The following is a 24,821-nucleotide window of genomic DNA, read 5'->3' as shown; positions in this document are numbered from 1 at the left end:
TCCTTTGAATCACGTCGCTATCTACATTGACTAAACAAACAAGAATACAAGCGTCCATGGCCAAATATTGGCCTGTAAAATGTATTTTTTTACCCGCAAAAGTTTTAATTAAATCGAAATTCATTGGCCGACCAATAATCTTGATATACTGCTAGCAAGAATCTCATTGATCTTCCCGGGATCTGCAGAAAGTTTCTTCCAAATTTTCAAAATCCACATAAACTCCCTTCAAAATTCGTTATAAACCTTTCTTAAATTCACAAAATTTACCAGTAAAAGCCTCTATATATTTTCAAAACCTAGCAAACTTAATGAGAGCAAATCTCAAGAGAAATCGATGAAATCTACCGTACACTAGAAAATAAGAGAAACAGAGAGAAATACGAGGTAAATAAACAACACACTTTGGAATATCACAACTTACAAACTAAATAGTTTAAACTTGTACAGGTTTACCAGGGATGCTGACAAATGGGAATGTCATGAAACAAAAGCAATGAAATTTGTGTTCCTCCCTGAAAATGCAATGAAGTTGAAGAACTGTATGGAAAGTTCATCACAATAACTAGAGCAAGATGAGCAGGAACATAAACAAAGTCATTCCAACCCACTTTTTTTTTTTAATTATAAATATTATATTATTTTGGAGTGAGTATTTCGTTTTGGCCAGACCAGCTTTGCAGGTTCAGCAAAAGCAGTCTGGAAGAATCAACTGTCGCCTGGCTTAGCCTCAACAGCTGGAGGTGAGCCCCTTGTTTCCTTGATGTATGAGACATATTCACTGTATTGCAAAGTAAATAGTGTGCTCTGATAGCGGGTTAATCGTATACGCTTTCGGAGTGATTCAGTGATGGCACCATTATAGCCGGCTTTACGAATAAGTGAATTAATTGCCTCCATCTTGGTCCAACCTGAAACCAAAATATAGTCACAAAAGGCAGACTCAAGTTATCAACAGTCTACAAGAACAAATTTAGTTCATGGTACTATGAACAACACTTGGAATGTAAACCTGGAAAAAGAATAACATTTTTCTGAATATCAATCACATTGGAAATAATGTTATTCGTCATCACACATTGATGATTGGAACCTGCTCAAAGCACGCAATGACAAACATTGGGAAGGGAAATGGCTACTTCACAATTACAGAGCCGAAAGCCACAATGAGATATGTTTTCAAAAACTCCATGCCAAAATAGCCACAAATAGTAAACCTAAATTTTCATACAGTAAAAAAATGTAGGCATTGATTGACTTCCTGTTGTGATAATGAATGTTGTGTCACATTAATACTGAATGAATGAATGCGCAATGAGCAAATAAAATAATTTATATTAAAATAAAAGGAAAAGTGAAATGTGGCTTTATCCACTAAAAAATGATATCTTCATCAGTACTTTTAAAATGAATGAAACAAATTCTATGCACTAATTAAAATCATTTCTCAAGCTAATTATTACATGTTATGTCAAAGAATTGCTTCCATTTTTCCAAGCTGCCACCTTTACCTCTGCCAAAATAATTCAAATTTAGTGGCTTGTCTTAATCAAGCAGAAAGAGTTTACCTTCGTGAGCAGGCACCTCAGGCAGGTATGTGGCACTTCGCCTTGTGTTATAATCAGGGTCGGTAAACTCAATAATTATACCATGTTTTCCAACCTGAAATTAGAGTAACCAAAATCAGAAAGGTGAACAGATCAAAAAGAGAAAAAATGAAGCAACATTTATGGTGGATCCTGTTTATAATTTATAATGCAGCATCAATTTATTCAGCAGTTGTACAATGACTAGCAGATTTGTAGTAGGAACACTAAGAAAAAGCTTACATGATTTATCCCCCATCAAAAATGCAAAAGGGAAGATATATCCAATCAAAACCAAGCTTGGATGCCATCAACCAATCTGAATACTCTATCAACTCAAGCATAATCAAGTAACTAGAAGGGCAAGCCTCTATTTCAGAGCAGATGCACCCCTATCCTAGTCCTAGAATTCCAAGAACTAAAACCAGTTAAATAAAGAACATACCTCCCAGTCAAGATAGTTGTTAGCAGTTTCATAATCAGTCAGAATGGATACTGTACATTCCAAGTATGGCAATTCTTTGGCCTGAATAGGAGGAAACCTGCGGTCTCTCAAAGCACTGCAAAATAGCACAATATATAATTAAAAAAGGATAATTTATTATACAAGCATTTCATAAATAAAATTAAAATTAAAAAAACAAGGACCTAAAAGAGCGGCGGAAATTAATTAAAACAAGTAGAACTGGAGAATGGCATAATTCCTTAACCATATGATTATCTTATATACTAGCTAACCACCAAAAAAGATATTGAGAGAGAGAGAAATGCTAAACAACTATTTCTTATTCATCATCAAACTATAGCATAAGGCCAGAGTTCTAAGACTGACCTCATCCTCAAATTTAACAATTATTGAGGCCTTTGAACTGAGTCGAACCTACTTAAATATTGTACCTGAATATTATAATGTCCATGTGGCCAAGAACCTTCATACTTCAGGCACAATGACATAATTATTAGAGGTGAGCTCTATCATTGAACTAATACATAAACATAGAAAAATAATAAAGATAGGATACAATTAATCTTGCTTTATCAATTATACCACAAAATAACTTTTCATAAATTTTCTTCTATCTTGTCAAAAAGAAAACATCACAAAAGATTAGCCAAAACAACAGGAAAATATGAAATAGAAAATCATTGTACAGACACCAACATATAAATTGCAAGTGGCTCTAAAATAAAGATTTCACCCAGCAAAAGTGTCACACCTGTCAGAGAAAGAAAGAAAGAAATCCATAGCTACAACAACTTGATTAACACATATATAACTCAGATCTAAAGCATGTATTCTTCAAATTACCTGGTCAAAGCATAGTCCTTAAAGCCATTAATCAAGGCACGAGCTTCTAGGGTTCCAATGCATCCACGCAAACGAGGCTCCCCACCATTCACCACTTTCTTCCAAGTCACAAACAATGGGCTTAAACCAGAATAAGAAAAGTATTAAATTTTGACATCGTTTCTAGCACAGTTTTTCATACAAAGCACAGATTTTCCTTCTGTGCAGCAACATTGACCAAAAGGACTCATGATTTGTAGGCTATAACCAAACACCAAAGAAACACTTATTATAGTATAAACCTACAGAGAATTATTGGATAATATAAAATCAACACAACGAAAATATTAACAGAAAGTAAACAACACATAAGGCAAGTAACATGGTGTAATATTCTTATCACACTAAAAGCAAATCAAACCCCTGTAAAAGAAGAAAAATGAAGCACCAACCAATTAAGACAAAGAAAAAAGCAATTAAGGACATGAGCAACTCAAAATCAAGATTGTTTCCTGAACTCCCAAAGTCACTGTGGCAGCAAAATCTCCAGATGTTAAAAGACAGAAAAAATAAAAAGTAAACAGTTCTAAAGGGGCAACAAAGAAATGAAAAGCTATTTATGCTCAATAAACTTACAACCACCATAACAATTAGATGAAAAATAAAAAGAAATTAGCCCCAAGGACTTTTGGACCTGGCATTGCATTACAACTACAAGAACACAATGTACGACAACAATCAGGTGAACTTTTAATCCAAGTTGAAAAATACCAAATTACAAAAGTAACAAAGTGGTCATAAATTCTAGAGCAGTCAGTAGACTTTGTTAGGTATAGCTTACTTAAATAAAAGCAATCTTCTAACAAAAAGATCTGTTTGTTCAGCTGTTAATCACAACTTCTAGTAGTAAACATCCAGTTATGTTAAAAATAAGTCTTTTGAACCAAAATGGAGTTCTATTTGGACTGTACATTGCAATTTAAAAAATAAGTTCTGTAATTTTGAGGATTTAGTACATCAAAATAGCTCAAAATATCACAGAAATCAATACAATATATTTTAGTTTTGAGAGGCTCTTCTCAAATGTTAACCAAACAACCAAAAAGTAGTGAAAAAAGGCTATCACATGAATAAGCTATTCCGGTTTTTCCACAATCAGAACCAAATGAGTAATTAACCAAACCCTGACTATCAAAATCTTATAGCATACACAAACCAAAAAACACTGCATTGTCAACTAGCAAAATTCTAGAGAGCAGCATTCCATTTATTCATGCAGAGCCAACTATAACCCATAAAAATCTATCAATTCACGAACAAATTAATACAGAGCCGCAATGATCAGTCAAATATCCCATCAAATTTACATCATCACAATTGAAACAGAAACGCTAAACCCAAGTAATATAATCAAAATATCAAAGTTGGAGCAAATTTTGAACGAAACCACGGGCGATGATCACAAGAAAACGCATCGTATTAACGAAATAACTATGGAAAAATTATTTTAAAAAAAAAGAAATTACTGCTGGCCCTCGTCGAAGGCAGGAGGAGGAGCATCTTGGCTATTGTAGTGAGCCAAGAGAATGTCGAAACAGTACACCGCCATTTCCCGGTTAGCCGACACCATTATTGTTTTTTAATCTCAGACAGCGAAACTTAGAGAAATGGAGGTGGTCCGGTCTCTAAACGGATTGAAATAAATTGAATTCCTTACTTCTTGTTGTGTTGAGCTACAGACTTTATAAAAGTGATTGAAGAAGAAAGCGTCTCCTTTGATTGCTTGCTTGCTTGTTTAAAGAGGAGAGAAACTCTTTTTTTTCTCCAATTAAAGTACCTTTTCTCCAATCAACAACTTCGGCTGATTATCTCTTACCTGAGGTTTAAGAAACTCTCAATAACAACCTGTAAGTATTAAAACCCATTAGCCATCTCCCTTGCATTTCATGATTAAAAGGTTGTGGTAGACTTGATCCGTATTGGTTCGGTTTGAATAAGTCAATTTTTAGTTAGATCTCCAATTTAATAGTTTGGTTCGAGATTATTTTGTTTATTTATTTAATTATATTATTCATTTCATTAGCAATACTATTTACATTTTAGACTATATTAATCGTTGTCCACGACCCCCTCTAACAAAATTATGTTAAAAGGCATGGTGTGCAAGAGTATATATGCTGACTTTTTGTATCTAAATTTTTTTATGTTAAAGAGTTTTTACAGATTTTATTTGTTGTTACTTTACAATAATAATAATTATAAATACGGATATAAAATAATAATGATTTATGTGTTTGAATTTTATTTTTTACTCTAATTATGATTTATCTCTAATTTGAAATCATATGATTGAATGACATATCAATATATATATCTATATTTTTCATTGTCTTCATTTGCTACACCAACTTTCATGATGCACTTTTTGTCATAATCCAAGCTTTATTTAGCTATGGATAATCATTCATCCAAGGTGTCACAAAAATACTTAAAGAACTTTTGGCAGGATCATGAAGCAAGAGATTTGTGTTCATGTAGAGTGGTGTTTCTCTCTCTATCTTCTAACATTGCAAAATTCATATCCAAAAAGAAGTGTTTTACTTCATAAAGCTGTGGTACACCTCAAAGAAGGTACATAGTTTTGTTAAATCAATCTTCGATCTCCCTAATCTATTGAAAAAATATGTCCGAATAGTTTTTGAAGTGAGCTCAAACTATGATTTTACACATCGAGCCAAATTTGAGTTAAATTAGATTTCTGCTCCTTCAACTTGAGCTAAGCTGAGATTGCTCTCTCCTTGATATGAGCTGAGTTTGTATACTTTTGCTTTAATTTAACTCGAATTAAATCCAATCTTAATTAAAGATAGAGATAATTGATATTTTTCAAATCAGGATGAAGATTTTGATAATTGTCATACTTTCAGGGTTTTATCAATATTTTCTTAAACATCAGGGAAGTAAGATAATAAACATGTAATGAGAAAAAAGGAGTTTTAAATTTAATACTCTTGGCTTTTTTTTAACCTTGAAAGTACTAGGATGAATTTGTTTCAAATTCATCAAACTTTGATTTAAATTTTATTTTGATCGGAACAGGTACATAAAAAAAGTCGACTTCATTTTCATTGGAAGCCCTACCCACAAAGAGTATTTTTCAGATGATCAATATTCAATCTAATAGAATAAAGTTTAAACATTTAGTAAAATTAGATAAATAATTAAGATTCACTTGTCAAACCAACATTATTATTACAATTATGTGACAATTTAGCGTAACATAAATAAAATCTGAAGCTATTTCTTGGTCCACCAATCAAATAATGTAATGGATATAAGGGACCAATCCCACATGCAAAGAGGAATAAATTATGGGATAATAGTATCAACATTATTTAGCTATAACGGAGTGTCAAATTATGATTTTTTCTATTCAAGAATCAATCATATTGAATTTTCCTACAAACTTTTTCCTTTTTCTATTCAAATGATTCAACTTTTCGATTATCTAGATCAAATAAATTTTCAAAAAAAAATCTGACGTTCACTGAAAGTAAGGTATAGGTATGGGTGATTGTTAAATTTTCATACCAGAAGGCAAAGGGGACCTCAGAATTGCTGTAAAATGTGATTCTACAAACTTAGCAAATTGACTTCAAGTCTACTTAACTTTACAGTCGGAGTCCATAGCAATATTTGAAATCTCCATGCTTCAATGTCATCACAACAATTTAAGAAGTGATAAAATGAATTTATATTATTTATTATTTTTTGAAGATGAAAAATCTAAAACTAACCAGTACCCTACAACACTCCGGAGACTTGATCAGTCAGAATCATGTCTCCTCTTCTCCTTGTCTTTCCTATGTTTCCTCCTGTCCTCCGAACCGTGAGAATGGCGTTTCTCACGTCTTTCATGCTTCTCGTGTTTCTTCTCCTCACGCCTCCTTTTCTTCTTACTCCTTTCGTCCTCCTTTTCATCCTTTGATTCTTCTTTTTTGGTGTCCTGAACAGGTGAACTGGGATCAGCAGGTTTCACCAACTCAGGAGAGGCCTGCTCCACACTGGATCGAAGTGTACTAGGATCTTCCCATGGGCGAGGTGCCTTGCTGTAAAATCCACAAAAAGTTAATGAGTGCAAGTTAAACCAGTTGATTGCTACTGAAAATGACATTAAATAACAAGGAACCTAGTAGAAGAACAGTTGAGACTTTAAATAAATACTAGATTGTTTTTACACCTTGAGAAACCAATTCCATGAACCCAAGCTGCTTCGGAATGCCCAGCACCCATATCCTCTGCAGTCGAACCTCGTTTCACAAGTTCCTGAAATTCATGCTTATCAAGTCGATTACCTTGAGGTCGAGTAGATCGCTTAGGAGCTAAGCCAAGAGCTTCTCTCATGGCCTGCTCCTCTTCTTCCTTAATTCTTTTTATCTCTTCTTTTAAGGCATCTGCCTCTGAACCAGATTTTTTGTCCCTGGTGTACCAGTGTAAATCTTTCCCTATTGTAAATGATATAAGAAAAAAATTGAGACATTTTTTATGATTTATATCTAAGAAAGAAACAAGAATAACACGAAATTCAGTAATGAATGAATATGCTTATACGCTGCTCAACACAATCATTCAGCCTGAGCATTGAGGCACTCAAATTCATGAAACTTACAAAATATTCTCCATTATATAAACTATAGATTACATAAACTAACCAGATATCAGATAACGAAAGAGTCCAAGCAAAATTTGTAAATAACTGGTCAACATAGACCATATATAATCCATATGATCCCCACAACCTGGATAACTCCTCACAACTATAGTACAAAGGAGTAAAATGCAAACTGGCCCGGAGGTTTACCCAGAACACACCAACAGCAAGGTTCCAAGTTCAAGACATGGAAAATGAAATTTTTTTTGCTAACCAAGAAAAAGAAAACTATAGTTCAAAGGAAGGCAGAAAAGTTTCTGTGTACTATTCTGGAAGCAGCAAGGTCATCCTGTGAAGCACATCCATCCCCCAAACTGAAAACTGAATGATGGCACTATGCAGACACTATCACTAATAATAGAGTCAATAAGAACACAAAAGAACTAAAAAATACCTAAGGTCCTAAGCTATTCAATCAAATGTTATTTTGGTGGTTCAGAAAATTTCAGTGAAAACCCCAACATATGTCCTTAAAAGAAAAATCAACTAATTTTTTTATGATATACTTTCAAGTTATATTATTAGTTGACCTACAAATTTCAATTGGTTATATCGTAGCAAGTTATGAATACAAGATTTTTGGAAACAAAATGATGAGTAGAAACTGAATCTGAGCATTGAAAATTATTGAGAGTATTCATGTTTTCTATTTGGAACATCAAATCTAAAACTCACAATGATACACCTATGCCCAAACTATAACATTTAGCCTAAGAAGCAGAGAGAATTTTCCATATCCAATGGCAAACAATCAGAACAGAAGACCATCTAAAAATGTTTCTGGAGTTGAGAGTTAGCAATGTGAAAGGTTAAAGAAATGACTTACACTACAACTAAATAGTGTTAGCAAGAACTAGGAACTAGTTTGCACATGGTAAAAACGTCCATGTTGCAACACTGAAGAAGGACCAATGGAAGATCAATACCAAATGCCATATGTTTAAACAAAAAAATTCTGGTATTTTTCATTAATTCTAATCGGATTTCAGAATAAAAGAGTGCATAAAGGATCAAAAAGCCAAACCTTTCTGCCATCTTCCAACAGGAGCCTTGATGCTGTGACCAAGATAATTCTCGCGATGTTTGTCAACTTTCACATCGTCCCAACTGAATTCTGCACCAAAAGAATATATTCTTCTTTTTCATGAATTTATCAGGAACCACAAAGCAACATAAAGATACAGGAATGGAGAAAATTAAAGATAATTAGATAAATCTAAACTGATTCACAAACAATTGGCTGAAAGGAAAAAGAAAATGGTTACCAACAGTGAATAATATGAAAGACATTATTAACCAAAAACCTAAGGCAACATATGACAACTCAACAGCCAAAATAATCTAATTTTCATTATTAACCACCAAAATTACTCCAAATTCTCTAGTAGGTGTCACGTAAATTGCATTTAGGTACAATAAAGTGATCCAATGTTGGAAATAGATAGGCAGTCAAACAATCATATCACCCACAAATTTTTGGAAGAAATATAAACTAAGGACTTATTTACATAATAATTAATACACTTATTAAATGAGAGGATTAGTAGCATCCAAAGTTTGGATGGAGCTTAGGGTGGGGTGGTAGTAAACTACAAAATATTTTTCCTTATTTAATCTTACAAGAAAGTTGACTAGCTGCTGTGAAAGGATAAAACAAGGGGATGAATAGAAACATGACAAATCAATTTTTTTTTTATATGGTTAAATGAAGAAGGGAAAGGAATTCAGCTTTCAGATCCGCTACAACCTGCTTACCACTGCTGCCTGATTTTGGTATCTACCATAGCTTATACGGTTATTTACTATCGCCATTTTATTCTATTAACTCCTCAAGAAGAAGCTAACTACAAAATACTGACATAGAAAAGAAATAAAATAATTAATTCCATATTCAAAAATAGTAAAGTCCGGTGATGTAAAACATTCAAAGGACCAAAATACGAAAGCAAAATCAGTCAGTTTTGCAATAGAAGCAGTTTTGTTGCAGAACTTAAATAACTACATCATGAACTGTCATCAAGCTATATAGCTTAACTAACCAAAGCCTCATATGTGATTTCAAGATTTCTATTTCACACCAATTAAATCAACATGATATGAACTGCCATCAAACTAGTTAGCTTAACTAAGCAAAGCCTCGTATGTGATTTCAAGATTTTCTATTTCACACCAATTAAATAAACATGATATGAACTGCTATCATGCTAGTCAGCTTAACTAAGCAAAACCTCATATGTAATTTTCCATTCCACACCAATTAAATCAACAAGATATGAAACCTATTGATGCTAATTAAATTACACCAGAATAAGCATATAAAGGGTTTCAGTTTCACATCCGCTCACCCAATAAGCAATTCCGTTGGCATCTAACCTTTAATATCTGTTCCACAATCTTTTCATCTTTCGAATAATTGATATTCAAATTATCGAAAACTATGATTAATTATAAATAACTGAATTTTTTACAGTCAATACTTCATTCTAGTTTTACATCTATCTTTCTGTTCATTTAACATTAGACACAAACAGGGGTTCAATCAAATATCATTATTTCTAGAATGCTCCAAAAATTCTAATCTTCCGAGTTCACAAAACAAAAAGACTTACCAGCTGAATCATATTGCGCAATTCAACCCTATATTTTTGCTAAATCTCTTCGAAAAACAAAACCCTAGAAACGGATAATCGCATACATATACAGCTATGAGATAGAAAAGAAAAAATAAAGAGAGAAAGAAAACTTACGATCTCGGCCGCCACGAACACCGCCTCTAGTAGGATGATACATAATTCTCTCTGCCGATCAAGCTTGTTTCAAAGGTCGACAAAGACTCTGAGACGCAGTTCCCGTTGATTTTGTTGAAAATTAGCCGAGTTGAAACAGCTATGGCCCTAGATTTCTATGTATTTCTATAAACACCCTATATCTTAGGGATAATTTTTCTGGAGAGTTTAAAGTTTGAACCGACCCAAACCAAAATCGAATTGGCCCAGGTGGATTTTGTTTCAAATTTGTTTCGATTAAATTTCCTGCCAAATAATAATTCCAAAGGATTTTTATGATCACTATACTTAAATAATCTGGAAAAACAAATGAGTAATAATATGTTCCACCGATAGAGTAAATTACATTTTGCTAATATTTTTTACTAAAATTAAATGTCATTAACTAAAAGTAATTTAATAGGATTTTGAAAAAAATTAAATTATCATATCACCTTTCCTTATTTTACTTCTCCAAATTATTACATCACTTTAAAATTAACAAAATTTTAGAAGAATTTTATAAATATTTTATTTAATCAATATCTATAAGTATTTATCGAAGTCATTTTGATTAATTAATTTTAAATACAAATTTAAAATATATTAAGTATAAATTTATTTTTATTAAATAAAATTTAATTTTAAGTGAAAAATGTTACCCATACCATTAAAGAAATGGAAAAGGATTTTAGAGCCAATTTTACATTGAAAAAATATAATTTTAAATTAAAAAATATTTATCTAATCACACAAAACAGAGTAATTAACATTTTTCCACCTAAATAGTCACTTTGTTAATTGAAAATTTTTAATAAAAAGACAACAACGTACTTTTGTATTAACAAAAATTGATTGGATTCAATATACAAAAATATTTTTATTTCATCAATACAAAATCAATTCTTGGGTGCCCTTGTAAAGATTTCGAACTTTTATCATATTTAAAATTTTTTAATTTATTTGATATAATAATTATAAATCTGATCATTATACTCTTACTCATCCAATAAATATAGGTAGAATTCTTAGTTATATAAAAAAATAAAATAATTTATAGGTGGTACATCCATCAAAATCTCTCTCGTTCTCTTAGTTTTTTAACTTTCGAACTCGCTTCTGCTTTCTTTCTCTCCACCTTTGCAAAAAATCAGAACCACCTATAGGTCTTTTCGCCAGATTCCAATCACCATTCCTAGTAACTATTATTTCATCTAATATTGTCGACCTTAAACCTATATTTTTTAACCATTACTACCTTTCTTCTATTAATTTTTTGTTTGTCATATAAAACTCAATATTGTCATTTTGTTATAGCCAATCCATGGATTCACGACTATCAATCATTTACACCATTTCGTCATCTCTATCGCATTATCATTATTCATCATTCTCATCACCTTCAATTTGTTGCCTTTATGAAGGTGTTAATTGAGTTTGAATTGATTGTTGTTTGATTGAAATTGGAATAAAATTGAGTTAGTTGATATATCTGTGGTCGATCATAATTAGAGTTTGATTACAATCTAATTATGGTTTGATTGTTATCAAAAAAACTGATTGAATTATCTTAATTATATTAACATTAAATGTTTGATAATAAATGGACGATGAACTTTTTATTCCTTGTATTGAAGTTATTTGCTTTACTGTCTAATTGAATTTTTCTTGCTGCTCGTTCACCTATATTGGTGGATTTTTGTTGAAACCATTGTTGTATAAACTCTTAGAAATTATTGGTAATTTTTAATATTATAACATAAAGAATCAATAAAGTATTTTCGGTCCCTTGTTATGAAGTTTGTTGTTATTTTATAATTAATGAAATTCTTCTAATTTTATTTTTTATTTTTGAATCTTAATGTTATTGAAAATTGAGATACTATATACATAGTATGAGTGAGAAGATATTTTCACACCAAATCTTGGCGGATAAGCGTTAATTTCTCCACAAGTGGGAAAATAGCATCTACTCAAGTGGGACCCGGCCCGATCCACTGATTAACCGTTACATCCAGAAGAATCTCGCCATCAAGTGGGAAAATAGTAGACTTGCAGTTTTTGACTTACAAGCGGAGTAAAAAAAAATCGATCAAATAGTGATGAGAGCTGCAGTGCTCCGACTACGCCAGACGCGGTCAATGGAGTCAACTCGGGGAGCAACTCGCTACTTTAGCGACGGCAAAGGCCGTATCTTGAGCGAGGAGGAACTTGCTGCTGAGAAAGTCTACATTCAGGTTTCTCGAATCATTTCCTCTTTTTCGGTTTAGTAGAAATATGAAAGAAAAAAGAAGATCGAACAACTGTTTTTGTTTTTTTTTTCATTAAATTTTTATTTTTTTATGATTTTGCAAAAACTGAAGGCTTGAGTCTTTTTTTGGTTCGCTTAATTGAAGTTAGGTTGCGAGCTTTTGGTTATGATATGTTCCTTTTTTGTTGTTTTTGTTGATATATATTTCATAGGTCCTTAAAAAGAAATCTTTCTTTTAGTTGTTGTTGACTTTTTGTTTGGTTCATGAGAAATTGTTATAGAAAAAGAGAGTGGATTACTAGGTTTTAGGTTTCAACCTATTTGCCAGAAAAAAAAATTTTAATTTTTTTGTTCTTCGTTTTTCAAATAGCAATGTTATGTGTTTGCACACTTTCGAGTATATAATTGGCTATATAGATTATGTATTATAATATGATATCCAATTATACATTTTTTGAGTACATAATTGATTACACAAGTAATATGTTATTATGTGATACCCGATCGCGTGATAACATATTATTTGTGTACTCAAAAGTGTTTGTAGATAGTTTTATTGTTTTTCAGATGGTCCACTGGTAATTAAGCCTAATACAAGCAGTGGAGTGAAATAAATGTAAATGTGTTCTGTATCCATTTAATTTTCTTCATTTTTTCTCCTTCTATTTCCTTGTCAAGGTAATATGTTGATTATTAATTGTGGCTGCTTGTTTTCTGTAACCCCGTTTCTTTAACCACTTTGTAAGTTTTGGTGAGTGATTTTATTGTGACATTTGTAATTGACATCTAACATAGGAAAATAACATCTAGCAAAAAGATGTCCTCTTCTCAAGCTAATTGGCATGTACAGAAGTATGAAGAGGAATTTTCAGCAATTAAACAAAAGACTATATAAGGTGAAATATAGTAAAGATTGAAGTTTGAACAAAGAAAGATCTATTTGGGTTCAATTAGTTGTAAGATGTTCACAAATATGGTCTTTGAAAACACTAACATGAAACTAAAGAACTATAAGGATTTGTAACAGACTTCTAAAAAATAACCTTGATTCTTGGTCCTTCATCACACATGCGGTGGTGATTTTTATTTATCAGATTATGTTAGGAGCCACATGATCCATTAAAGACATTTAGGACATACTTATATGTCAGACATTAGGCTTAAATTTGAAGACTAGGTTTATGCAGGATAGCTGGTTCATTAAGTTGTGCTGTGAAATCTGTTTACTGTGGGTTCATGTGCTTCTTCAGGAGTTTTGGTTATTACTTATTGGTTGTTTCTTTTTCATTAGAGCTCAGTTTAATGGTTTTGATTTCATTTTTTTGTAGAAAATGGAGAGGGAGAGGCTAGAGAAGCTGAAGAAGAAGGCTGAGAAAGAGAAGTTAGAGAAAGATAAACAGGGTTCCGATAAGGTACATAAACTAATGATTCTATTTCACTGATGTCGATTGAGTTACCTGGGTTTAAAGCTTATGCTCTGTTGCATGATACACCTTTTAATTTTTTTCTGATTTGAGTTTATATCTGGCTATACTATGAGAAGATAACGCAACCATTTGATATTATCTTCATTTTCACTTTTATTATTTTTTTTTTCTGTTTATTTATTAAATTTCAGAAGAGGATAGTTTGCATGGCTTCTGAAGAATTGTTAGATAAATGTACAGATATTATGAAGAGTAATTTATATAGATGGATAGGGAAGGGGAGATGAATAAATATGCAAATTACAGTGTCATGCAATCTTGTGCTTGCATATCATGAGTTGTTTATTGATCCAGGAATAAAAGCACTGTAGGGGGTTAACTGTTTTTTGAAATTTGATGACTGAACCTGCCTCTGGTTACTTAAAAGTCCCATATACATGGTTTGAAGCTTTTGGCCTTAAAATTAACAGAGGGTTCCTGTAAGTTCTGCTATAAGTCCTCGTGTCCATATCTAGGATTCCTGGCTTAGTGTTATCTAGCAAGCACGAACTTAAGTTGCACTTAACCGTTCTGATTGGTTTGAATGCGAAATCTTAACCCTAAAGATGGGGTGTTATGTTTTCATTAGAAGTTGGTGTTGCTAAATATTACATACATCATAATCCAACTGATGTCTCACTTTCAGGGGAAATTAGGAATTCCCTTTTGATGGTTTATCTATTTTTATTCTGAATCTACTGAAAATATCAGTTTTATTTACGTAAACATTTCGTTCTTTGCAGAAAACTGAAGAGCCACAGAAGGGCTGAAACGAAACCTAAACACTTGCTATGGAGCAATAATCAGAAATAAATGTATGACTTTTGGTGAGATTAAGTCTGTTTAATAAGGTGGTCCTGTCAATATCTTCTCTCATTAAGAGTCATAGACATGGCTGTGTTGTTGTTTACTGTTCTTGATCTACGGAGAAGTTGTTTTCTGTACTTTTTAGTACTCTTCCTGGATGTATATACACATACACTGGTGTCATGACTGATTTACTGTCGCGAATGCACATTAATGTGTTTGCTTGTATATACAAATGGTGCCATTAATGCTTGAATGTTTAGATTCAGATAAGAATAGTATAGTGCTTAAAAATTTGAAATTTTGGTGCCAAGAGCAGAAAAGAGAAATTGAATGTGCCCATTACTTATTTTTTAAAACAAAATTAAAAGAAGAGGAAAAAGAGGAAATATATAAAATTCTAACAGTTGCTACCTTCTAACAGATTCCATGCGTATGTATTTTAAAGGAAAATCAACAGAAAGGAATAAGAACATCGAGAAGGTTGCATGGGTACTTTTAATCTAAAAAATTTGAAAGAGTTCCTGTTTATCTAATTAAAATAATTATGAATTACTGGTGCCCTAATTCTATATCTATTATCAAGAGACTTCAGTGATACAGGCCTTTCGGTGACTTCCCGTAATCGTAAGTATCACACAAAATTTATAGGAGCGCCAGGCAAAATCGTATAAATTTCAAGGCAGATTCACAATTATTATAGAGGAAAAGGAAAAACAATTTATATCGTTAGAAATTTAAACACCGTTTCGTAATTAGGCTTATATTTATTACTTCCTAAACTTTCCCACTTCCTTTTAAAGAAACGGCGCGTTGCGGCGGCTCTCTTAGTGCCGGGTCTTTTTTTTTAGGAACAATCATCTCCAAGCTTGTAATTCCACACTCCCAATTCCCAAAGATTGTGTCTGTGCAGGTGGCAAACTAAGGTAAGACCACTGTCCCTCACTAATTCTCTTCTTTGTTTGATAAGAAAATCTAAGAACACTGTTAACTCGCTTGTGATATTGTGTTTGTGGCGAATTGTTTGTACTGTTCGATGAAATGTCAAGCCTAATGACTGTTAGACTAGTACACTAAAATAAATTTTTTTGGTGATAAGATTTTTCTTTGGATCTTTTTAATGTATAACATAGCAAAAAAAAAAAAAAAAATTGCGGGAACCCTCTTCAAGTGGTGAAATAAGTATAACTGTCCTTTGCTTTATGCTCCAGTGGTAGATGTTAAAGCAATTTATCAATCCCAACAATCAAAAGCAATCAATTTTTGTATTTTCCTTCCTTTTTACAACTCATTGTATGATAGTATAAATACTGGTGTTTTGTACATGAATCCATGCATCAGAAACTATTTTTCTTTCTATTACATTTTCATGGTATTAGAGCCACCCACTCTGCCTTTAATATTTCTTCTCTTTCGGTAGAGCTTAAAGGTTCTTCAAAGCCAGTAGAGGTTTGTTTTTGGTGCATTTTTCCTGCCAACCACCACAACAGGCTACCTTCTTAACCGCCAATCACCAAAACCAAAAATAAAAGGCAATCAATTTTTGTATTTTCCTTTTTACACCTCATTGTGTACTAGATAAATTTTTAATTGAAATATCATATCAAGTTATCGGGTAACTTCATAGTTTTTTTAATCTTTGTGGTAATATTGAATGAGTAAGTAATATTAAAGGTCAAACTGACAAGGGTTTAAAAAAGGAATATGAACAAATGGGAATATTGTTCTTTTACTTTTTATTGTGTCCTTAACTTGCTTCTGTTCATCAGCTGCCAACATTTTATCAGTCAGGGCAAATCTGCTATTTTGTTGATGTTGACATGGCTGCAACAAAGCCTCGGTTAAGTAGCTTCTCTCGCAACTTGTCAGCGGCACCATCTTCACAAAACCCTGGAGTCAAGTGTGGTCCTAATGGCATTGTATTTGTCTCATCTGGAATACCTGATCTTGACAGTAATTTCTACATATATTCCTATTGGTTTTATAATGTAGTTTAGAGTGGGGCATTGGTTTAATTTGTTTGCTTATGCTGTTTAGAGATACTAGGCGGTGGGTTTCCACTGGGAAGTTTAGTGATGGTGCTGGAAGATGCTGAAGCGCCTCACCACATGCTTTTGCTGAGGAATTTTATGTCTCAAGGACTTGTTCATAATCAACCACTTCTGTATGCCAGTCCATCCAAGGACCCCAGGGCATTTTTGGGTACTTTGCCTGGTCCATCCACAATCAAAGATGACAAACCTCATGTTAGTGATCCAGAACAGGTGTCCCTCTTCTTCAATTCCCTTGTCGTTGTAATTTTTTCTATTTGTGGTGGGGAACTTGAACAATTTGAATGTTGTTTTCAACAAACTGTAGGAGAAGGGATTGAGGATTGCTTGGCAGTATAAGAAGTATATGCCTGAAAATCAGTCAAGCTTTGATAGTCACAGAGGTAATCTTCTTTGTGTTCTTTTCTTTTTACCATAATTGCCAAGTTATACATACATACATACATACATACTTACATATATATATAATATGTAGGTATAGACAAGAATTCTCTAGTTAGGATATCCTTACAAACTAATATAAGGACCATGCTTGAATGTCATTAGAATCATCATCATTGGATTGAAATGATATTTTGCAAATCCACAGTCTTTCAATCATGGTCCTTGCACTAATCATGTAAGGACATCCTTACCGGAAAATTATTTTTTGTGTGTGTGTGTAGACACATACACATATCTACATGCATATGGAAAGCCACTTCCAAAGCCAAAATGCTATGCCCACTGGAAAACCTAAGATTTGTATTATTCCTGTTCTCAAAGCATAAACATTCCTACATAGTCTTTTAATTATATTTTTACAGAAATGTAAACTCACTCCTTTAGCAAACTAATATTCTGTGTTCCTTAGAATTCCTAGTGTTATGAACTAGCTACTTTGACAGTCACTACAGTTGTTAGTTTCAATAAATAGTCCTAAACATCTAGGCTAAATTTCCTTAGGTTGGATCTTTGAGAAGGATTATCTTGATACAGTCTTTCTGCATCTCCACATTTAGTTGTCACTGGCCATTATTATATTAGAGATAATTTTGGTGCTTTAGGCCACGAAGATGAATAAGTTGATGCCTTGCTTCATTTTACATTACAAAACAACTGTCATTATTATGCCAGTAATATGCAACAATGATAGTGTCTAATCATTATTTTTAGTGCAGATAACAAGCAAGTGTACTGCAATGAATTTGACTTGCGAAAGCCTCTAGAGAGGCACTATCTTAGTAGCCAGCGTGCAGATTGTGTCAGCATCCAAGATTCTACAAAACTTATTGCTCTAAAGGATCGTTGTGCCACATTCTTAGCTCAATTTCCAAGGTATTTTATATGCTTTCAGCTTTCCCAATAACACATGATGGGCTTTTTTCTTGAATCATTAGACATGCACAGATCTATGATTTCACAAGTTCAAGCTAGCTTCTTTTTCCTGACTTCACAAAAGGGGATATGAGTTGATGATTAGAAAGCATGTATCAGTTTCCAAAAATTTTGATGATTAGAAATTTATTGTAGGGACTTTAGAAGCACCAGAAATTAGAGTTCTCTGTCTTCTGGAATATATCTACGAACAAGTGGTGTTTTATGCAGGTGATGTCATTGCACTGCTGACAGTGGACAAATGTTAACATCTTAATGAATAGAAATTTGAACTGACATATTGAGGATTCTGAATATTTTATGAACTATATGTTTGTAGCTTATTTACCCGGATCTCATTTCAGTATTATATGAAGAAATCATCATTAATATTATATTTGAGATTTTGATGTTCCATGTCTATTTCCATAAGAATCACAACCATGATTATAGCCCCTAAGAATGTCAAAGCATGGTTGTGCTCTGCTTCTGAATTTTACTTTTCATCTAATTCTATATGCAAAGTTTCCCATGCAAGGTTGGTAGTGTTTTTAAAAGTATATTAAGAATGAATTGATTCGTATGAAGTAGGAATGTAAGATGATTGCATCATTTCGGTTTCTGTGTTCTCTCTTAAACCTTTTCACATGTTACTAATGTCTTGTAGTTTTATCCTCAGAAATGATGCCGGCAGTTCATCCCCAGCTCGTATTGCCATTCAGTCATTCTGTGCTCCACAATGTGCACATTCCAACATGGTCAGTGGCATCACATTTTCCTTTGAAAGATCTTAAACTGCCTGAAACCTCTAGTGTCAGCTTGTTCTTTTTACTTTCTGTTTTTCTTGAAATGCCATTAGTTTTCTTGTGCTCCTTTTTATCATTTTCAAAAGCCTATTTGAAAGTAGTAATGATGAAATGAGATCTAAGTTTAACCAAAATATTTTATGGTTTATTTCCGTTTTGTAGTCCTTCCTCCCCCAATCTATTTCTGTCTTACCCCCAATCTACTGAATGTGATAATTCACTTTTCTTCTGTTTATGTTTTACCATTGCAGGAATGGGACATGCTTTCCTTTATTAAATCTCTGAAAGGAATGATTCGGTGTTCAAATGCAGTAGCAATTATAACCTTTCCACCATCCCTTCTTTCACCATCCTCCTCAAAAAGATGGCAGCACTTGGCAGACATATTGCTTTCTGTAGGAGCTATCAGGGGTTTGTTTTCATCTTTTTGTTTCACTACTGTATCAATGACCCTATTTTTTTTTTCAAATTCTGAGCTGATGCATCTTTTAGATGAGGACAAGGAATTGGCAACACTCCTAGCTGGTTACCAAGACATGGTTGGCCTTCTTAATATACACAAAGTGGCCCGCATAAATACGCAGGTATCATCAGAACTGTGATTCATCTATTCTTATACTTTTCATATGATAGTTTTCACTCATCATTTAACCTTTCATCAGGTTCCTGTGATTCTTGATGCGACAACATTCTCAATAAAGTTGCATAAGCGTAGGTTCTTGGTTTTAGAATGTCTAAATCAAGCCCCGGTTGATGGTTCAAGTGGGAGTTCATATGGCACATCCAGTAGTTGTTCTGGGGCCTCCAAGACTGGAACTCTTGATTTTTAGTTGTCCAACCGAAATTTGTTGCTGATGATCATTTACTGCCTTGGAGCCAAATTGAGATCCAATGGCAAGTTTGATGGTGTTGGTATTTGCTGCCAGAATTATTCCAGTTTCTTCTTTGGTAACAACCGTGGCTCGGCCATTGGATCATCAGGAAGATATGTCATCAACTGGGGTCTAACCTAGAATAGAGGAAACAGAATCAGTTTTTGCTGCAAGATTATTATTTATCTATTAATTTTGCGTTAAACCATCTTCCTATATAGATAATTGAAGGTGGCATGACAGAACACTGAAAAAGGTGTTTAAAAGTAAAAAACATTGACCTATTGATTGTAATTGGTAGATGTTTCTTATTTGAGTTCTTTACCAGTAATAATTGAAATATGAAATTATAGGCTGTAGCTTGAATATTGGATTCAAAGGCTGACGTTTTAATGGTGTTGCAATACTTCATGTTCACTTATAGCCTATGGGATGCAGATTCCTGATTTTACTTTAAATTTAACCCAATTTTTCAACTTAATTTTAAGATGCTTGGGATCTTTCCTAACAAAGGCTGGATGTTCTCTTGGGTGTTACATAAATCAACACAAAAGTCAAAAGGCGAAATTTCCTGGAAGCTGACATTTTTATATAACAATAAGAGCCAAAATGATTGATCTTGTTTTTATCGTTGGAGAAGATGATTCGTCTTTTTAGATGATATTGTACAGCACCAGAGGGGTTACGGTTTTGTTGAGACAAACCGTTGGAGGATGGAAAACGGTCAAAAGAGGGAGAGATGGCCAATGATGATGTCGAAGAGAGTGGTCGGATATCAATACTAAACTTTAAGGGGGAAATATGATTTTTTAAAACTTAGTTTAGGAAAGAAAATGTTAGTTTTTTAAATTTAGGGGGAAAAGAAGATAAAATTTTAATTTCTTTTTAATATTATATATAAAATAACGATTTTATCTTTAAAATTAATAGATTTAATAGTTTATAGGTAAATAAATGAGTTTTCCAAAATTAGAGAATAAAAATTTGAAAATGCACCATACATTAGGTAAAAATAAGTCCTTTGGCCAAAATTTAAAAAAAAATAATGAGAATTAATTATGCTAAAAAATAAGTGATTTACCAAGCCCAATCACCGGGATCATTATTGCGTAAAAGTAGATATGTAATAGCATGTGAGTGGGGAAAATATAAATAATTATATCACATAATTATATTATGTGATATTAATTTAAATAAATAATTTAATTAGATTTATTTGTAAATATAACTTTTTTTTTTTATTTCGATAATATCATTAATTAAAATAACAAAAAACATATAATTTTATATTTTTGACTTATGAAAGGCTCAAATATGCCAATATATTCTCATGCACTAACATTTAGAATACTCGGAGACTTCCACTAATGTTTAGAATCATACTATAGTTTACATCAAATAGGAAATATGACATCATTAAAGTTTCATCCAACATCAGATATTCTCACTGACTCCATAGTTCCTGCAAACTCCAGTGGCAACGCCATAGGTGGCTCTTTCTTCGCCTTCACTGGAATGCGTAAATCATTTTATGAATTCCCCCCAAACTTCACGGTGACTAAAGCCACTGTTAAAGAGTTTCCAGCTTTGGACGGCCAGAGTGTCTCTTATGCTTTGATAAAATATCCAGCAGCATCCATTAACCCGCCTCACACACACCCGCGTTCAGCTGAGCTGCTCTTTGTGGTGGATGGAATTCTAAATGTTGGTTTTGTTGACAACACAAACAAGCTTTACACACAGACCTTGCAGCTCGGTGACATCTTTGTATTCCCGAAGGGAATGGTGCATTATCAGTCGAATGATGATCCGAAGAAACCCGCCGCCGCGATTGCCGCCTTTTGCAGTGCTAATGCAGGCACGGTTTCGGTTCCTTTGAGTGTTTTTGCTACTGGCATTGATGATGTTGTCCTTGCCAAGGCTTTCAAAACTGATGTTGCAACCATCAAGAAGCTCAAGGCTGGCCTTGCATGGCAGGCTTAAGTTGATCAAAGCTCTTCTCTAATTTCTATTTTCCTTTGTTCTTATTTGTTCTTGTTGAGTGGAACTTGGTGTAATAATGCTTTATTAATAATTTGTTCAAAACTTGTTTCAAGTGATTTTTATATAAATTTACAGTACGTATGTTTGATTTGGAACTTTGCCTGTCCATATTTCAGTGTCGTCAAGTACCAATTTTATTGAGGCCAGAGAGCTTATTCCCACCCCGAGATTACTGTTTTCTCAAACTCAAATATCTATATATCTATTAAATTTTATAATTAAAGTTAAAAATAAAAATATTATTTAACTAAAATATTTCAAAAAATTAAAAATTTATTATATTTTCTCCTTAAATTTTAAAATTTAACAATTTTTTCTTATCCAAAATTTAAAAAATAATTATTTTTTTCTTAAGATTTTTTCAATCGCCACTGTCAATAACCATATTTTCTTTCTCTCCTGACTTTTTTCTCCATCCAAATCCATCTCTAACCATCACCAAAATGAAGAGGGTTGTTTTCATCTGAGACAAAAACATTTATATCCTTATTACAACAAATGTGAAATAAATTGTTAATACATATCATTTTTTTATCTTTCCTAATGAAAAATTACTTCTCTGGAGGATTCTGCGTAAGTAAGACAGATGATTTGAGTAATACTAAAAACAACTCTTTCAAGATCTCTTTTGAAATATTTTATGGTTATTTTGTCAAATTTAGGTGAAGATACTCAATAATATAATAGTTGATGTATTTTTCCAAAAAACGAGTTGAACTATTTCAAAAACGTTTTTTATTTTCTTTATTTAAACATAAATATACTATAAATTTCATTCGTTTTTTATTTTCTAATATGAGATCACAATTCGAATTTTACATACTTTTTTAATGGTGTAAGTTTTCATGTAAATACTATTCAACCCTTCTTTTAATTTATAATAACAATATGCATAGTTTTATTATAATACAAAATCAATCTATAGTTTAGATTAGGAAGAAAGAATTAATCCATAAGAACGAGCATGAGAAAGAAAAATCAATACAATATGCAACCTAAATCTAGCTTTGATGCTCCCTAACAAGGAATGTCTCACTGGTTTCCAATATTTATGATATATATATATATATATATATATATTAATCAACAATATTTATAATACGTTATATCTATCGTTTTTGTATCAATGCATAATAATGAATTTTGTGATTTATTATCATTGACGTAGATAAAGTTTTGTTTTTATATATTGATATTTATATAGATTTATAATCGATTATCTTGATTAGATAATTTAGATTAAAGATAAAGTAATACTCAATCATATGATAACATATTATTTATATATTTAAATTATATATAAAAAATATATACACGTAACATTGTTTTATATTATTTTTAGAAATATAAAATCCTAATTAATTACTAAAAGGAACCGGCCAATTTTTTAATTTTTGACATAGAAAATCCTGAAATATCCCAAGATATTCTCTACGAGCCTATTAATTTTTGATTGGATTCTTAGGGATTTTCACTAATGTTTAAGATGACAGTATAGTTAATATCAATTGGGCAAATATGATATAATTGTCATTAAAGTTCCATCCAAAGTTTATACCCAAATTTCCTCATGTATACACTTAAATTTATTGCTAACTTTTCTGCTTCAAAAAATGAGGTAAACAATTTACGCATGCAAATTGTCGAAAGATATTTGATATATAAATATGAAGATTGAAACTTATATTATACAAAATCAGTTAGTTTACGAGTAGAACAAATAATCTGCCAGCCGGCAATCAACCACTATAAATTCATGAGACAGCAAAAAACAAATCAAAGCATTATTTTTACGATCTCAAATCAATTCCTTTGCTAGCAATGGCTAGGGCAGGTGATTTTCAGTTATTCTCGCAGATTTTATAATTCTAGTGAAGTGTTGTAACAATGCCACAAATGGGAATTACTTCTTCACGTGCGTTCACTGGATTGAGAAATGCAATTGGCTCAACCTATCTGCAAACAATCTTTCAACAAAATATTTATGTTAACAACTACAAATATATCTTATATAAATCGAGCCGAGTTTGAACACCTTTTTGTTTCTAGTTCGATTCGAACACAAAATATTTCAATTTGAGTTTGTCGAGCCAACATTAATATTGATTCAAGTTCACTTCACATGAAAATGATTTAGTTCAAATTTGACTCAAATTTATTGTCTAAATCCATTACTTGAATATGTGACTTAGATTCATTGTTCGAATTCATAATTCATTAACAAAATGATGTCATTTAATAATTACTTAACATAATTCGAAACAAACAATCTACCTAGTTTGCAAGTCAAATTGAGACGAACTCTCTTTGTGTTGAATTTGGTTTGGTTTCAAAACAAGAAAAACTTCTTAACTTGAACTCAATTCAAATTCCAACTAATAGGAATTTGAATTAAATCAAACTGAGTTGGCTTTCGAGCTCGGGTCAATTCAGTCCAGGTTTGGCACTATAAACAATATCCACTGTACATGGTCAGATTGCAGTATGAAGGTAGCTGAAAACTATAATTCCTTTGCCGTTGGAAGGATGCGCCACCGATGGTGTTAGTTCGACAGTTCCTGTAAATATGCTTGCTAAAATTGTATTGATGATGCTTCTAAAATTGACATTGAATTGCAATTATCCACCAGAAATCGAGCTAGGTATTTTGGGCTCTGCCAGTTTGCTTCCCCTGCTAATAGTAGAGCTGCCGCTTGTATATACACTAATAATGGCTTCCCTTGTTTGCTAACTTTAGTGAAAATGAACAGAAAACTCATCGACTCTCCAACACAACCATTATAAATTCTATGTTGTAGCCTTTATACTCATCTCTCATC

At 32.4% G+C, this 24,821-nt stretch overlaps 5 protein-coding genes across 7 annotated transcripts; 3 read left to right on the top strand and 2 right to left on the bottom strand.

The window, feature by feature from the left end:
- Positions 1-388: 388 nt before the first annotated feature.
- Positions 389-4,753, bottom strand: LOC123192774 (uncharacterized protein At2g38710-like). The gene is made up of 5 exons (XM_044605423.1): positions 4,401-4,753; positions 2,896-3,015; positions 2,032-2,146; positions 1,569-1,662; positions 389-911 (listed from the first exon to the last, which is right to left on the bottom strand). The coding sequence occupies exons 1-5, from the start codon at positions 4,502-4,504 to the stop codon at positions 709-711; spliced, it is 636 nt and encodes a 211-aa protein (XP_044461358.1). The 5' UTR covers positions 4,505-4,753; the 3' UTR covers positions 389-708.
- Positions 4,754-6,462: 1,709 nt separating this feature from the next.
- Positions 6,463-10,502, bottom strand: LOC123193712 (multiple myeloma tumor-associated protein 2 homolog). The gene is made up of 4 exons (XM_044606793.1): positions 10,333-10,502; positions 8,610-8,699; positions 7,115-7,379; positions 6,463-6,983 (listed from the first exon to the last, which is right to left on the bottom strand). The coding sequence occupies exons 1-4, from the start codon at positions 10,373-10,375 to the stop codon at positions 6,701-6,703; spliced, it is 681 nt and encodes a 226-aa protein (XP_044462728.1). The 5' UTR covers positions 10,376-10,502; the 3' UTR covers positions 6,463-6,700.
- A 1,845-nt stretch (positions 10,503-12,347) lies between these two features.
- LOC123192436 (uncharacterized protein At2g27730, mitochondrial-like) lies at positions 12,348-15,125 on the top strand. The gene is made up of 3 exons (XM_044604988.1): positions 12,348-12,587; positions 13,930-14,013; positions 14,811-15,125. The coding sequence occupies exons 1-3, from the start codon at positions 12,453-12,455 to the stop codon at positions 14,835-14,837; spliced, it is 246 nt and encodes an 81-aa protein (XP_044460923.1). The 5' UTR covers positions 12,348-12,452; the 3' UTR covers positions 14,838-15,125.
- A 362-nt stretch (positions 15,126-15,487) lies between these two features.
- On the top strand, positions 15,488-20,365 carry LOC123192324 (elongator complex protein 4). Of its 3 annotated transcripts, none has more exons than XM_044604829.1 (9): positions 15,488-15,800; positions 16,662-16,827; positions 16,912-17,138; positions 17,233-17,308; positions 18,086-18,242; positions 18,961-19,039; positions 19,339-19,498; positions 19,580-19,671; positions 19,750-20,365. In XM_044604829.1, the coding sequence occupies exons 2-9, from the start codon at positions 16,695-16,697 to the stop codon at positions 19,915-19,917; spliced, it is 1,092 nt and encodes a 363-aa protein (XP_044460764.1). In that variant the 5' UTR covers positions 15,488-15,800; positions 16,662-16,694; the 3' UTR covers positions 19,918-20,365. The 3 variants fall into 3 exon arrangements, with proteins under 3 accessions (XP_044460764.1, XP_044460763.1, XP_044460765.1); XM_044604828.1 differs by having other exon boundaries at positions 15,490-15,800; positions 16,644-16,827; XM_044604830.1 differs by lacking the exon at positions 15,488-15,800 and having other exon boundaries at positions 16,652-16,793.
- Positions 20,366-21,366: 1,001 nt separating this feature from the next.
- On the top strand, positions 21,367-21,942 carry LOC123192065 (germin-like protein 9-3). Its single transcript, XM_044604531.1, has one exon. The coding sequence runs from the start codon at positions 21,367-21,369 to the stop codon at positions 21,940-21,942; it is 576 nt and encodes a 191-aa protein (XP_044460466.1).
- The last annotated feature ends 2,879 nt before the right edge of the window (positions 21,943-24,821 follow it).

The sequence above is a fragment of the Mangifera indica genome, chromosome 12, assembly GCF_011075055.1.
Source record: "Mangifera indica cultivar Alphonso chromosome 12, CATAS_Mindica_2.1, whole genome shotgun sequence".
NCBI classification, from domain to species: Eukaryota; Viridiplantae; Streptophyta; class Magnoliopsida; order Sapindales; family Anacardiaceae; genus Mangifera; species Mangifera indica.
This window is presented reverse-complemented; position numbering and strand designations above follow the sequence as displayed.